This window comes from Paramormyrops kingsleyae, chromosome 1, assembly GCF_048594095.1.
Source record: "Paramormyrops kingsleyae isolate MSU_618 chromosome 1, PKINGS_0.4, whole genome shotgun sequence".
NCBI lineage: Eukaryota > Metazoa > Chordata > Actinopteri > Osteoglossiformes > Mormyridae > Paramormyrops > Paramormyrops kingsleyae.
Window position 1 is genome coordinate 20,573,410 of NC_132797.1, and position 15,598 is coordinate 20,589,007.

At 37.6% G+C, this 15,598-nt stretch overlaps 1 protein-coding gene across 7 annotated transcripts; it reads right to left on the reverse strand.

Moving 5' to 3' along the window:
• Positions 1-332: 332 nt before the first annotated feature.
• LOC111841614 (STARD3 N-terminal-like protein) lies at positions 333-15,367 on the reverse strand. 7 transcript variants are annotated; one of them, XM_072711624.1, is made up of 11 exons: positions 15,212-15,365; positions 11,763-11,854; positions 11,091-11,270; positions 10,041-10,314; positions 6,375-6,452; positions 5,383-5,460; positions 5,078-5,131; positions 4,879-4,996; positions 4,118-4,216; positions 3,049-3,118; positions 333-2,886 (listed from the first exon to the last, which is right to left on the reverse strand). In XM_072711624.1, exons 4-10 carry the CDS (start codon positions 10,233-10,235, stop codon positions 3,057-3,059), a joined length of 684 nt encoding a protein of 227 aa, XP_072567725.1. In that variant the 5' UTR covers positions 10,236-10,314; positions 11,091-11,270; positions 11,763-11,854; positions 15,212-15,365; the 3' UTR covers positions 333-2,886; positions 3,049-3,056. The 7 variants fall into 7 exon arrangements, with proteins under 7 accessions (XP_072567725.1, XP_072567720.1, XP_072567743.1 ...); XM_072711619.1 differs by having other exon boundaries at positions 3,054-3,118; positions 15,212-15,364; XM_072711642.1 differs by having other exon boundaries at positions 333-3,118; positions 10,041-10,257; positions 11,091-11,144; positions 15,212-15,366.
• Between the last annotated feature and the right edge of the window lie 231 nt (positions 15,368-15,598).

Sequence of the window (15,598 nt, forward strand, 5' to 3'; positions counted from 1 at the left end):
AAGTTTTGAGATGCTTTCTTAATTGTATAAAAATGTTGCCAATTTATTGGTTTCATAACAAAAGTCCATTGACAAGCAATGTTCAACATATTTGCACATATCTTCCACACAGACATTTTCTTTTAAGTGCCAGTTTTATTTTCTTTTGACTGACTCATGGATGGATGGATGGATGCTTTCATTGGTAAAACCATATTACTGTCATATGTGCAATCTAATTGTACAACTATAATGTAAAAAATATACCAAACCTAATTCTAGTTTTCCAGCACTCCAAAGTACATATGTTAATACCTACTAACAAAACTCATATTAACACACAGTGGAACATGTAGGCTGAAACAATTTATTGTACAACTTTTAGTGAATATCATATACAAACACTAGGTGGAGCTAAAGTGTCTTGTTGGATAATCATACATCAAAACCATGAAATATTAAGCTACAGTATATGTATATTTGGTACAGATTTTTCACTTACATATTTGTTAAATTTAATTCATTTGGCACTTTTCTATGAAAAAGTAAAAGCATGCCATCAAAAAAATCATAATAAAAAGATCTAAATATTTTTTTTATAATATTTTAGTAAATATTTCAGAATGTTTTTTGGTGTGCGCAAGCATCTTTAAGCATGAACAACTGTAGAGCTCCAGACAGTACAAAATCTTGAAAACACTGACAAACAAATGTGAATTCACATAATCAGCACTATACCTCATGTGATGCAAAAAAAAAGCTTATTTCCACATTTAGTTGAAGCAACATGCAACTAATATCCATTGGGAATGTTCACCACACCCCTTCTAGGTAACAGTAATATTATACAGTCTTTCCTTTTTGTGGTAGCTGCACTTAATTTTTAAATGGTTAAAGCAAGGGATGTTGGTAAAGGCTGATAAAACTGGCTATATTCACCTGAAAAAGGAGGCATCCCCCAACATAACTGATGGTTTGCTTCATTCTTGATTGTTTGTTTCATTCTTAATTGTTTGTTTTGTTCTTGATTGTTTGGTTCAGGTGCGCTGTGGACTGTATGAGGGTCTGTCAGGGCTGGGCTGAGCAACAGGTTTTTCAGCCTAGTCACAGCCAGAACTGTATTTATTTGTGCAAGAATGCACCAGTTCACTGTCTATGAAGTTTAAGTGCATGTTTTCTGCAATGTGATTATGGAGAAGGACTTTTGCCTTCCTATATGCATAAATCACAAAAATATGTCCATGACAATAAGAAGAAAATTCACAATGAGTGCATCTCCTTTGTTTTGTTTAATAACTCTTCTGCAGCATGAGGCTAAATAAGGCATGTGGTTACACAGAGCACAGAAATGTACTCTATCACACACACATCTCTCATAATCCTCGAGGTAGTTCCTAACACATACTTCCCTTAATACAGCCCGCTGATGCAACACACAACAACATACACGTGTGTAGCACTGTGGACAATTACAGGAGAAAGTTACAAAACTGTAAACAAACTATAACAGAGAGTTTTATTTCCATAGCGTAGTTATTAAAGCTGTAAAAAAAAAAACTCTGACGTTATTCTTGAAATGCTTTAAAAGACTCCATGTAATGTGCTTTTTTCCTCTCTATCAGTGACATCGGGATACATCCAAATGAAAATAAATATTGATTTATTTTCCAAGGCACTAACATGACAATTTAATTAAACAAGCATTTCCGTCTGAATGTATTTTATCATCATCATGCCTTAGAAAGCACAAACGAACCACACTGACATATTTATGAGTGATGGCGTTTTAGATGAAATCGCTTAATTTAACAACATATAGGAATTCACAGGACTATAATTATAATACCCAATTACATATTAAAAGATGAATAATATCTGCTGGTAATGCATTCATAGAACATTCATAAGCATCATGCACGTACACCTTACCAAACTAACATCCCTTAACAGCTTTAATACATATTAATAACAAACAATACATGATTATACAAAGGGATGTTAGGATGTTAATGTATAAATACATGTTTATATGTTTATGAATGTTTTATGAATACTTAATGAAGACATTATGAAGGTGCAGTTAATGTAAAGCATTACTATATATATATATATATATATATATATATATATATATATATATATACACACACACACACACACACACACACACAAAAGCGAGTACACCGCTACGCAAGATCTATAAGTATGTACAGTACTATAAATTTCAATGGAAGGATATATACTGCAGTGTATTATTTAAAATAATCAAGTCAGAAAGACCATATGGAAATTACAGGCTCACATTCAGAAAGTCAATGAAACAGAAGTGAGTCCACCTGCAATGCGATTTAGTGTAATTGCACATGACTCTGTTAGACCTTGTCATTAATATTTATATGGCTGGTTGACAAATTGCTTATTTGCTAGAATACTTGTCAGTGAACCATCCAAAACACCAGATTTTTCCTCAGCTGTTCCCAGTGAGTTAAAGATGAGTTAGTTGAGATTTGATATTTTTTTCATCAACAGTGACAGATAAGTCAGCTTAATTTGGGCTTGTTATGTATACACCTGCCACATGTATTCAGTGTCATCATATATTCACAGTACAAAAACCAGTGTTTAAAACAATCACATGAGAAATTGCTTCAAACCAAAGACAGTTACAAAACCGATATCCAGTGCATGTACTAAGGTTACTGCAACCTTCAAATCTTTACAAGCGTACAAAAAAACACAAAAACTAAACCTCACAGATACCCTGCACATGCCAGCAATTATCTTATCGACAAAACTAGGCACTAATTAAATGGGACGTTAAGTGCATTGGATGCTTTGGACTGTAGATCTCAGTGCAAATCGATGGCAAGACTGACCATTGGTATGTAGTAGGGCCCCACAGCACATCTGTAGTAAAAAGAGTATATTGTACATATTTTGTGCATTACACATATTTTTAAAATACAATTGTATATAGGTAAAACCACAATTCATTTGCATACATTTTATAGTGAGGTAGCTGCTGTAATTATAAATAATAATAAAAATAAGACCACTTAAAATGCACACGTTACGTGCTAATCGGCAGGCTTCTCTCGGACACGTTTTTCTTCTGGCTCTTCAACTGTTTGATCAGAATCTGAAAAAAGACCAACCGATCGGAGTCTTTCATCAGAACTATACCATCAGCTTTTCCTGGAATTTCTATACTTTTCAGTGTCTGTAAGACACTGCTAGACACACTGCTTGGAGCAACATGGTATTATGCACAAATAGTATTTATTATAATACACTGAACACTACCAGTAATAAATATCACAACAAAATTGTTTGCCTATTATGTAGCCTGCATTGCAAATATAGGTAACCAGTAGCGTAAACCTAGATTTGTCTAAGGATGTAGAGCTGCCGACGCACTCAGACCTGTGTCAGGGCAAAGGTTCTTGTTTACACAGTTAGCATTACATAGCCCACCCACCGTACCCCATTGTTTTCACAAACTTCATTCCCTTCAACTCTTTAACAGTTATCGGACAGAGTGAGCCACGCTGGCCCAAAGCTCAATAAACATCCTCTGGAAATACGGCATCATGAGCTTTTTCGGCAAAAACAAGACACAAACTATTAGCATGTAATTTAAAAATTTGTATTTTATGAATATTGTAATGTTGACACTCATAAATCCACAATCTAGCATAAGTGCATTGAATACAATAGTTCAAACAATGAATAATTCAAATTCAGTTGACCATATACAGCTCTGGACTCAGCAACAGCTTTAAGTTCACTTTCTTCTGTTTATGCGAGTGTGTTTGTGTACAATATACAATTTTTTGCTTGGTGGTGTCTTAATTTTTTCAGCAGTTGTATATGCATGTCTGTGAGTGTGTGTGTATGTATGTATATATATATATGTGTGTGTGTGTGTGTGTGTGTTTCTCATAATTATTACGATAACAACCAAATTTACTACCGTTTAATTATCAGTATCACAATTACAAAGCAATTGCCTGATATTGATTATTGTATTCTGCAGAATGTCATTGATACATACAGGCCAGGAAATGGTAAAATGGGGAAATATATTAAAATCTGCCTCCATACGCCTGTAAGGTGGAAATTCATTTAGCCAGCTCACCTGCTATAGACTCAGGAGGTGAGTAAAACTGGCCTTCTGAGAAAGTTCTGGGGTGGATGAGGGGGGCTCTCTCAGTGACACCCCCGGCCGGCAGCAGCCCTGACAAACAGGAAGTGATCCGTGCAGGTTAACCATCGATCATTGTCTACATCTCAGTCTGCAAACTGATACAAAGACTGCTTTTTGTTCAGCTTAGAATATATTTTCCAGATTAGGGTCCTCTTGTTTTAAAATATTCATTATATTTTATTAAATAAGTGTTGTATTTATTTATATAGCAGATGTTTGCACAATACACGTTTTTGAGAAAGTAGGGTCAGTCAGTCCCTGGAGTAATTGGGGGTTAAAGGCCTTGCTCAAGTTTTTGATGTGTGGCGTCACATTGGAGACCATAGGATTCGACCCAGCAACCTTCTGACCACAGGCACAGTATCCAAACCAACTGACCCACACACCACATAGAACTAGCACAGAACTATGAAAAATGCATAATGCTGTTAGACATGGCAACCCTACAAGTTACTACTGCTCAATAAAATACACGGGTCAGCTTAGAAATTATGTTTTGGAAGAATGTACAGGTATTTACTTTGGTTTGAATGAGAAAGGGTGAGTTTTGAAAGGTTCAACATGAATAAAACAAATGACACAGATTTTTCACAAATGAAGTGGGGGAAAAAAAACTCAAACACAAATTAAATCAAATACCAATCATACAAAATTATGTCATTAAGGGAGTACTTCAGTGATATGTCACTTACGGTTGTTGTTCTCAGCTTCCTTTGGAAGAACTTTGAAGTCCAAGAACCAGGTCTCAATCCAGGCCAGGATGAAGGAGATGATGGGAATCAGGTAGCCAAAGACCCCCTGAGAAAGAAGCTATAAAAAAGGTTGATTCACCTCAGACATCATATGGAAATCCTTGTCAGTTAGAACTTCATATCTGGTAGGGAAACCAACCTCAGTAATTATGACTTTTGCTATCAAGATGGCAGAGGTGATTAATGTTGTTATCTGTTAAAAAAAATATATATATATATATTTATAAAGACAGCATCCTGGATTTATTAGTATTACTTTTATTTCTTCTTTATTTATTTACCAGTAGTATCTCACCTTACTGGTAGCTTACTAGCTGGTAGAGTGCTTTGCAGTACAATAATAGCATAAAATTTCATTTCTATACATTGCACATTTTGCATCGCTGCGTTCAAAAAGCATGGCTAAACCGCGGTCGCATTTGTGCTGTTCGCGGTTTTGCCTACCGCCACGGCGCCCCAGTGCCGCAGCCTGTAGAGCGCGTAGGCCAGGGTGAGGACAGTGAATCGAAACAGTGCCAGAACCTGCAGGGGGCAGAATACATGGGTGAGGTTCTAACATCACTGGGAAGAAAGTAACCTTTATGTCTATCAGCCCGTCAATGTCAGCGGAGGGGGAAAAAAGAGAGATATGAATCTATAAATTTTGACTGATGATGTCTTTTCCTTTAGCTAAAGAATGTAATTATCCTTTCAATAATGGGGAGAAAGTATTCCATTTATTATTGGTAAAAGGTTTTCATACAGACCAAGTAGCTAAGTGGGCAGAATTTCCAGTACCAGAAAAGACTCTGCTTATTATGTAAGGAAAAAAAATATTCACAATATTCATCAACAGATCGTATTTTTATATATTTAGCCAAAATTTGCTTTAAATAAAATATACAAATAATTGATGTTACAACTTCAAAATGATGCAAAATTTCCCTTATATCAGTAATAATAATAAGGTTGACAAGGGCACCAATGCAATGTTTAGCTCTAAATCAGGGGTGTCAATCTGCAGTCCTGGGGGGCCGGAGCTTAGTTCTGTGCAGCTTAGTTCTTTCCTATTCTACCACAAATGATTCAGCTCAAGAGCCGTGTGGTAATTAGCACAAGGAGTTAAATCAGGTGTGTTAAATGAGGGGAAACCCAAAAACTGTGCAGGGCTCCGGCCCCCCAGGACTGGCGTTTGACACCCCTGCTCTAAACACATTTACGGAGGTGAGCAGGGACTCTCCTCAGCGACAGCACACACAGCACCATTGATCTCCTTCCCTATGAGGTATTAGTGAGGTGAAGGATCCAGTGTAATACTGTGGGTCCACATTGTATTCCTTGTCCATTATACTGTCACTATATGTCCGGTCTCAGAATGCAGCAACTGATTGACTGATACAATCTTCACTATAAAGTTATTAAACAGATATATATGATGGAATTAGCAAAGAACTTACAAATACGTCAAACAATGAGGTATGGAAATCATAATCTATGACTTCTTTGGTCAGCTGATCCTTGATCCCTCCATTGGCCTAAAGAAAATGAAATGAAAGGACTATGTAGTCTAGAATATACTCACAACTCCATAGCTACTCCATAGCTACTTCATAGGACATTTATACTAATTAAATAGTTTGCATGTACTGCATTTCACCTAATACAGACTGGATATACTTTTCTTGGTACAACGAAAGTAAGTAGTAACAAGTTACGGACTAGACAAAAGGTCAAGCCCAGAGTAATTATTGGCGGAATCATAACTGGTCCACATATTTAATATACTGTACACGTTTACCTGGTATTTCTGTGTGAACCAATACATTTTTTTTGCCCTGTTGTTGGTTGTCATGGTCTAAATTCTAAATACAGATACAGAAACCTGAGACAAACTTTCCACACTGACATTGCAGGTAAATAAATCTCCCAGAGGTCGCAACCAGTCACACTGCTAGCCAATGTAGCCGTAATAGATACTCTGTACTTCTTACAGAACAGTACATGTACCCACAATAAAAGCACTTAGATGAAAACATATGGGTTTTGTAAAGATGTGGTTGCATTCGGATACTGTAGTGTTTTCTGCCTCAGGAATAGCACCAAGAATGTATTCCTAGATATAAATGTGACAATGGTTGTAAGGTAACCTAATCCAGTGGAACATGCTGGTGTGAATTATATATGTCACATAGACATTGATTGATAACTTTCGACCGTTTTTGCTGTGTTTGTTTTATGAAACCAAAACAAAGGAAGTTTTTTTTAATATGATCTAGATATACCATTCTTTGAGACTGATTTTACAACAATCTCAGCACTCAATTCTATTTGCTCCCCAGCAGGGGAAAATAAAGATCCAGTCACCTACAGAGAAATTATCCTAAAATATCCCTGAATGCTCCAGACCTTCAGTCTGCTATCATGGAGCTGGTCAGACTTCTGGTGATCATTTGGCTGCTAATTAACCTCTTAATTCTAATGTACGGATGAATTAGTTCCTGTGGTGTTCTTACTTTTTCACACATGGCTGCTGTATGTTGGCATATTTTTGTTAAATAAATTATGAAAGAGTATAATCTGTCATGTGTTGTGTGTCACCTGAAACGCACATAATTTTAGAACCTGGTAAAGATCAGATGTTTATCAAACCAAAGAATCAAAAGCAGACATACTTCATGTCACTGTACATCAGTCAAGCTATGATTAGTTACAATTATCTTAGCGTTGGACATAACTGAGCTGTTGTGCTGGAAATTCCTGTTTTTGCGTGCTCTGCAGTACAGAGAGATAGGAAAAACATCACTGCCAGAATGTTTCAAAGATACGCTAAATGAGATAAACACAATAATCTGCAGAAACAGTTTTCTGATCTATGCAACAAAGAAAACTGGAATAACTTTCAGGACTGGAGTAAAGTGCATTACCCATTGAGTTGCCCCTACATATACACAGATAAACACTTTTATTATTCATAGTCTCACCTTCCCTCTGCTCTTCCTAGTGAGGGCCATGGTGGCAGGACGCCGAATAGGAGAAATTCTAGGATGCATTTTTAAGGTGGATAGTGCATAAGAGGAGCCAAGTATGTCTCGGATCTTTCCTAGGACCTCCCTCCATTGGGACACGCCCATAAAATTTCTCTTGGGAACCTTGCAAGATGCCTGAACCATTTCAACTGACTCCTGAAGGTGCATCAGGTATATTTCTAGCTCTATATATATATTTGAAAGACAATCCAGATCTGCCAACTCCTCACCCTGTCACAGACAGTGAGTCAAGCAGCTCTGCCGAGGAATTTCATTTTGGCCATTTGTACTTTCTTGTTCTTTCAGTGATTACCCACAGCTCTTGGCCGTTAGTGGAGAGGGACACAAATTAACGAGTACATTCCGACTCTTGTCACAATTAAACTCCTGCTTCATCACCACTGACCTCCTCAGTACCCATACGACTGCAATCACCGACCCAGTCCTCCTGTCAGTCTCACACTCCTTCTCACCATCAATCATGAACAAGACTCTGAAGTACAGACTCTCCCACCTTCACCTAAATGAGAAAGCACTCCAACATGAAATGAAATTATCTTTATTTGCCATTTGCGGAAGTATTACTACAGGTATATTGGAATGCTTCTTTCCTCATATCCCTCATATCTTGCTCTCCTTTAACAAATATACATACATATATGCAACTGAAAGCAAAGTACCTTTCCCTTCTGAGAAAGCACCCTTGCTGACGTTGACATCCACTAGAAATGGAGTCTTACTGCATTCCTACAGGGGCAGAACAGTACCAGCCCTGGTACCTGATAATTCCACAGCACCCCTCACAGCATATCCCAGCGTACCAAAGCCCACTTGTACTACATAGGTGAGAACCACCCACAGGCCCCTGCTCCAGTATTGGGTCGTGGTAGGAAGGAAGGAAGGAAGTGCTACCTGATTGGTCGGTTTAGTGTCAGGTTGCAACACAAAAGAGAGTAACAATGTATGACGTTAAAACACCAAAATTAATTGGAACACTAATGAACTGTAGAGATATGCAGCTACAAAATACTAAACAGATGGTATAATGGTTGATTTTATGTGGATAGAAAACTAAAATGAATTACTTTCTCATCAAAACAAACTGTATACAAAGCAATAATCTAATACTTTAACAACACAGACATACAGAAACAACAACAAACTCTGATAACGACAGTTACAGCTGCAATTGCACCATGGGCAAATGGAGCTCATCGCTGCCGCATTAGTCTTCCTCTTAAAACAAACATCTTCTTGGCAGGACTCAATTGTATTTGCCTCTCTTGATGACATGGATTTCTGTTTGCACGATCAATAGCAGCCACACTGAAAAGACTGATATCGGCACAACTAACTAACTGACGGTTGCAACAGCCAGTGATGATCTATGCCTTTTGACGCTTTTGGGAAACACGCCCCTGTTTTGTGGCTTTGAACACTGCCTCTAATAGTTAAGATAATGTATGTGCAATGGAGCTTTTGGGAAATGCTTACCTTTGTAGCGCAATAAAACAAAAATCATTCTCTTTGCTAGCCACAGTACTAATGTTCAAAACTCTAGGGTAGTTACCTAGCTAGCTAATTAAAAAGTAATGTTAGCCTACGTGAAAGCAGCCAATTAGGTAGCGCTTTATTTGTGAATTTAAAAGAGCCTCCATTAACATCGATTCACCGACCAATCAGGTAGCACTTTCTTTATGAATATAAAACAGTCTCTATTAACAGTGATTCACCAGCCAGTCAGGTATTGCTTTCTTTATGAATGTTCATTAGCCTTCACCTGCAAACCTACATTATGCAAATTCACTTCAGGGCAAGGTAGACTGGTTCTTTTTGCCACATTTCATTGGGTTTTTTTGTTGGATTGTAACTCGTCTAGTCTCTCCCCACTAACCTGCTTTTCAAAGCAACACTCTTACCAGAAGCTCAACACCAACAACATAGCTGTCTGGATCATTAAAAAATGCAAATAGCTCCACAATGTCAATGTCACAATTTTCAAAGGGGTCCTTTAAAATTTCATATATAGTACTTAGATCCACCGCAAATGGCTATGTGATAAAAATGATAATAAATGAAATATAAAGGTATACGTACATTAAGCTCTATGATCCACAGCAAGGTGATGAAGAGCAGGTCGAAAGTGACGAAGAGGCAGAAGGTCCTCCGTACATCAGAGATACCCCTGTTCTCAGTGGCCTCAGTGTGGGCTGAGTATGGTACAGAGTTGATGGACCCAAAGTCTGCAAGAGTGGACCTCCATTCTTGGCTGTTGTTCAGAGTTCCTTCCATGGATCGGACTGGTCCCCAGTTACTGCCAACCAAAACTGAGCTCAGGAAGCATCACCTCTGTGATCCTAGACCAGCACAACTGGCAGGAGGGGTTGAGAAATTAGCATTCCTTTTACCCAGTGTTTTTCAACCCAGTCCACTGGGATCCCCAGACAGTCCACATTTTTGTTCCCCACCCCCAGTCCTGAGCACACCTGCACCATCTATTCTGTGTTCTTCATTGCTTGGTTCAAAAGTGCAGGAAGCTGGGAGGGAGCAAAGATGTGGACTGTCTGGGGATCCCAGTGGACTGGGCTGAGAAATGCTGCTTTAAATCATTTTCATTCCACTTAGTGCTGTGCTGATACTCTGGACCTTTCTTTCCATAAACATCAGAAGAAAACTGATTAATTATAGCAGAATAAAATTATACAACAGCAAATGACCAGTTAGTGCAATTTGTCTACCAAATAATGTACTGCCATTAAAACCCTTTTGCTGAAGCTTTATCTTAAATTAATTTATTTATAAGAAAAAGTTTTAAAAAAAAAAATTTGCAGGTAAGGTATAGTAACTGAACAAATTAGAAACCAGGCCTTTACATGTATGAATATATACCCCTTGGTAAGATAATAGTACTTAGTTTAAATTTCTGGAGCCATCACAACCACTGAAGAATAAATACAAAACCACATTATAGAGAACAGAATGCTGATGCCACAAGGAACTGGCAGATAAGAGATAGAAAATTCAAGAATTTGACAAAACATTTTAGGGTTGGGGGTTGGAGGGGGGGGGGTGGCAAGATAATATGGAAATGCCAAAACATTGACCTGGGTTTATGGACAATCAGGAAGAAAGTAAATTAACACTCACATCTGAGCAGGGGATTTCTGGGCTTGGAACTGTTGTGAAGCAGCTTCTGTAATACTGAGGCAAGATAATAAAAAGCCCAGCCTACACAATCATATTGTGGAGAACAGCTGGCAGGTGAAACCAATCAGTCCACAGAACCCAGGTCAGCTGACTCTCCCTTCTGGAATGGTGTTTCGTATGCTTAAAAAAACACAAATTTGTTTCACGTGGTGTAGAAATTCTGCTTAGGGACAGGGCACTGGATGGAGGCTTGTTATCAAAATATTCCACCCAGTTTTAGCGTTAGTTATGAGATAGCTGTACATTTTTTAAGACTAATTATAGATTGTCTTTAAAACAGCTTTCACTTTTCATCTACATAATTTACTTTCACCTTTGTATGTCACACTAGATACTTCTAATAACCAAAAATCAGTTTATGTACACTAATATCAACATTCATACAAGGTACTAAACTGATTTTCTTCTATTAAAACAACGAGAGGTAGAAAAATATCAGCTACTGAATAAATGTTGCTTTCAAAGCAGTTTTTCTCTATTATATCACAAGCAGTCATGCAGTGGTTGGTGGTATTACCAGATCTGCTGGTTTCCATACCAAAACAGCATGGGACGAAATTCTGCTACAAAATAATATGCTGCAAAGAGCAGAAAGAAAGAGTAAAACTGTACCTTGGAGTAGTTTCAGTGGTTTGCCTAGAATGAGCGTCAATCAGTCCCCAGATCAGATCTTCACACAGTGCCAATGAGGAAGTGCCAGTCAGCTTTGGAGGAAAAAATCGAAAGAACACATGTAACACGTGAGCTGCCGTCACAAGACATTTTATTTTCATTGGGCCAAGCCGGGAGCAGGACACGGCATAGTAGCATCGAAGTGCCGGTCAGTTTGGTTTCTAAATGTAAATACAGGCAAGAGTATTACAATTTAAGAACATAAAATCCTTGAGGAATAAGACTACAGGGGTTAACAGCAAGCCTCGACAGAAAGCCATGACTATACGTGACAAAAGAAAAACTAGCAAAGGGCACAGAGATTTAGTGAGGGCCCAAGTATTTTTTTTTTCTTTCAGCAGCATTTTATGCTGTAGGTAGGGCTCTAACAATGAATTTAGCTCCCCCCCCCAAGTAATAATCCAAGAGCAAACAAATACCAGAACAGATATAGGGTATCAAATTTCAAATTAAAACTAGGCAGTGCAAGATTCTACAAAATCTTTGCATGTTACTGTGTAATGTACATCTGCCTAGCGGTCTTAAGGCCTATGTATGTTGTATTTAAGAACCAAACAGTGAAAAGCAAAGCACAAAGAATTCACAAAATGCAGGAAGGCAGCAGAGCAGTTATAACGTGAAAGTGACAGGAACTCAGCTCAGCTCATCCCAGTAGGACCAGTTTCAATCTAAAAGCCCCCCCCCCCAATTAGAATCTCTGTGGCTCAGTGATTTGATTTATTTCCTGCAATTTATCAGCGCAGAAAAAAAGGTTCCGGTTTAAATGTGAAAGCTGACGAATAGCAATTCATCATTTCAATGGGAAAATCAATAGTGTTTTTACCAAAATGCAGCCTTTTGGCTATTCTCTGTAGACTTCATCAGCTAAACAAAATGTAATAGAAAAAGCATGGATAAAGTTCTATCATCAGTCTAATTTGCAATGTTGCACAGTTTAAATGTGCTTTCAAGAAATGACACAGAATCAACAGATGTTTTATGTAATCAAAACTACAACAGAAGAATTCGGCTTTTTTGACAAATCGTGCTTTGACATACAAGAAAAATCATGTTTTTGTGCTTACAGCACCCCATTCTTCAAAATTAAAAATGTTTATTTTAAAAAAGGAACACAACAGACCCACTTCCATTTTAGGCAACACCCTACTGAAAACAGACTACGGGCTCTGACTTGATTTAAAACATAACTGCACGAAATATTAAAACATTTTCTTATGTGAAATCATTCTCCTTTGTGTTGTTTTCTTATAACTTCATTTTCCTGTTTTATCTGATGGCCCAGTGATGGCCTCCAGGTTGACTGTGACTCAGTAATGATAGGTGGTTTAGAGGGAGAGAGGGAGAATGGATGGATGGATATGTACCCCATTTTCCCAAAAAGTTATAGTCCTTCAAAAGTCAGAAAACAACATAAATTTAATATCCTCTGATGCCCCAACCTCAGACATCATGCTTCAGTTCTATATCACCCAATGTTTCAGTGTTATTCTACAAACATTTGTTTAAAAATTAATAAAAGTACAAATATCAGAGGAAACCTAATGTATACAACAATGTTATTAACGGTAAGGAAAGGCAGACGTTTCACTTCCCCAAGTCACTTCCTGAGTGTAAATATGAAAATCCAAAGGCTACTGAATTACACACATTGCTGAACCACGGCGGCCCAATAAAATATAAGTGCATATAACACCTGGTAGGACATTAACTTATCGTTGTTACACCAAATGCTACCTAAGCCACTCACTGGTTGAAGGCTACATACTGTGAGAATATACCTGTAGTAAAATCTGCTCCCCCTTTTTCATCCATAAGTGCCACAGCAACCACAGAAAACCTGGCTGGCCCTATGAGGTGTGAAAACAGCAGTTTGGGAGTGAAGCACGCAAAGATTTTAGCAGGTGGGATAAAAGGCGGCTATGTATAGAAATAAAGTAGCACTTTGTCTTCTGATTTGCAGTCGTCTTATTAGGATCTTGCACTGTTTGGAAGTTGCTCCGTAGATCTTGCTCCGATTGTACTCACACCTATACCTCACACATTCATTACTGTATAAGCTGCCTGGTTGTTTGTACGCCTAGTTGAATCCTTGACAGCTGGGCGTTTACGTACTAACTTGTGTGTTGTTTTGGCACCTGTTAAAAATATATAATGTTTATAAATCATATATGCAACAGATACCTGCAATTGAAGATGCACATTACTTACACCTTAATGTGACTGCATGCCAAACACAACTTTTTTCCTTTTAAACATATATGGATTTTTAAAAAAATCATTAATGTGGTACAATGAGGAAAAGGGGCTTCCAAACATTTTAAACTTTTCCCTATCTGCACTGTGACTGAATTGTGCAGTAATGCATTTTTATAGACAAGGACAGGACAAGCTGGATAACTCAAAAATACCCAGTATACCTGAGTAGGGCTACTTGAGTACAAATACATATAGACATATTTCATACGCATACAGCACGGGCGTATTGGGACGTACAGGGGATTATGAGGTGAGCCCAGAATATCACTGGGAGCAAACTGCCATCCAGTAACTGGATATAAATCAGTTATAACAAAGTATTACGTACGTTACGGTACGTGCACCGTTGCTGCGTTTTCAACAAAATGCTAAATATTACTTGTTTACTGTATAACTGCTTTCTTCAGACCAAAACAACCACACAGAACAAAGAAGTGAAATTAAAGAGTTTGGTTTTCATTTTAGTAGTTACGTTATCCTAACTTCTGTTACTATCGTCATTATTCTGTAGTCATTTTGTAACAAAAGTAAATTCTAGTATAACACATAATAATAAAAAATAGTTTATGGTTGCTGAAAAAAATAACACCTTTTATATGGCAGCTGCAGTTGCATACGCTGGAACATTTTATACGATATCCAGGTTGGAAAAAAATACAATTGTCTTCAGTAGAGGTCACTGCATGTCTGCTGTAGCCACGAGTCCTCTAGGAAACCACAAGTATAGATAAAATGTCACATCTGACCATCACAACTGTTCTAAGTGTTCTCTAGTTACGGTTAATATAAAGATTACTGATATGACAGTGAAATTTGATTCAGTACTATCTTGAAACACCGCTTTCTGCTCTTTTAGGGAAGACTTTAATGTGCTTATCTGTTGTTATTTCACCTGAAACCCTAATCCTGTTTTTATTTAAACCACCACATAAAACAGATAAAGTTACTTTTAGACGTGATTGTCCAGATACTGCGGATTGGACTACATGTATGTATACGTCTTTAAAATGTAACACCGTCCAGCAAACAGGAAAAAAATTGCTGCGAAAGTAAAGAAATCTTTTACAATTTTTTAAATCGCTTAGGTTAAAACAAAGGCGGCTCGCATAACTGAGAGATGTATATTTGCTTACATAGGGAAGGTAAGATCGAGCGGCAGGAGAAATACAATCCAGATGAGAGTATTATCCAGTTGTAAATTTTAGAAGTATAGTAACTCTTTCAGTTTCGCTTTAACGCAGGAAAACATCAGCTTGTTTCTGTCGGACGGTAGACAGGAACACGTACGGAGCTTTTGTTTATTCCACTTCTGTGGGTTATGTGGTTAAAAATGGTAACGTTAAGGCGGCCTATTTCAGTGTGAAGTCAAGGTGTGACAGAGAAAAAAACAACCCCATTCAGTTGACTTTGTACTATATTTACAATACTGAGGTCTGATACTTTGAGTCATGTTCGCATTTCATGTTAGGTTAAGCATAGAAACGCATTTTAATATAATGTAGTTTTACTCTTTAAAGAAT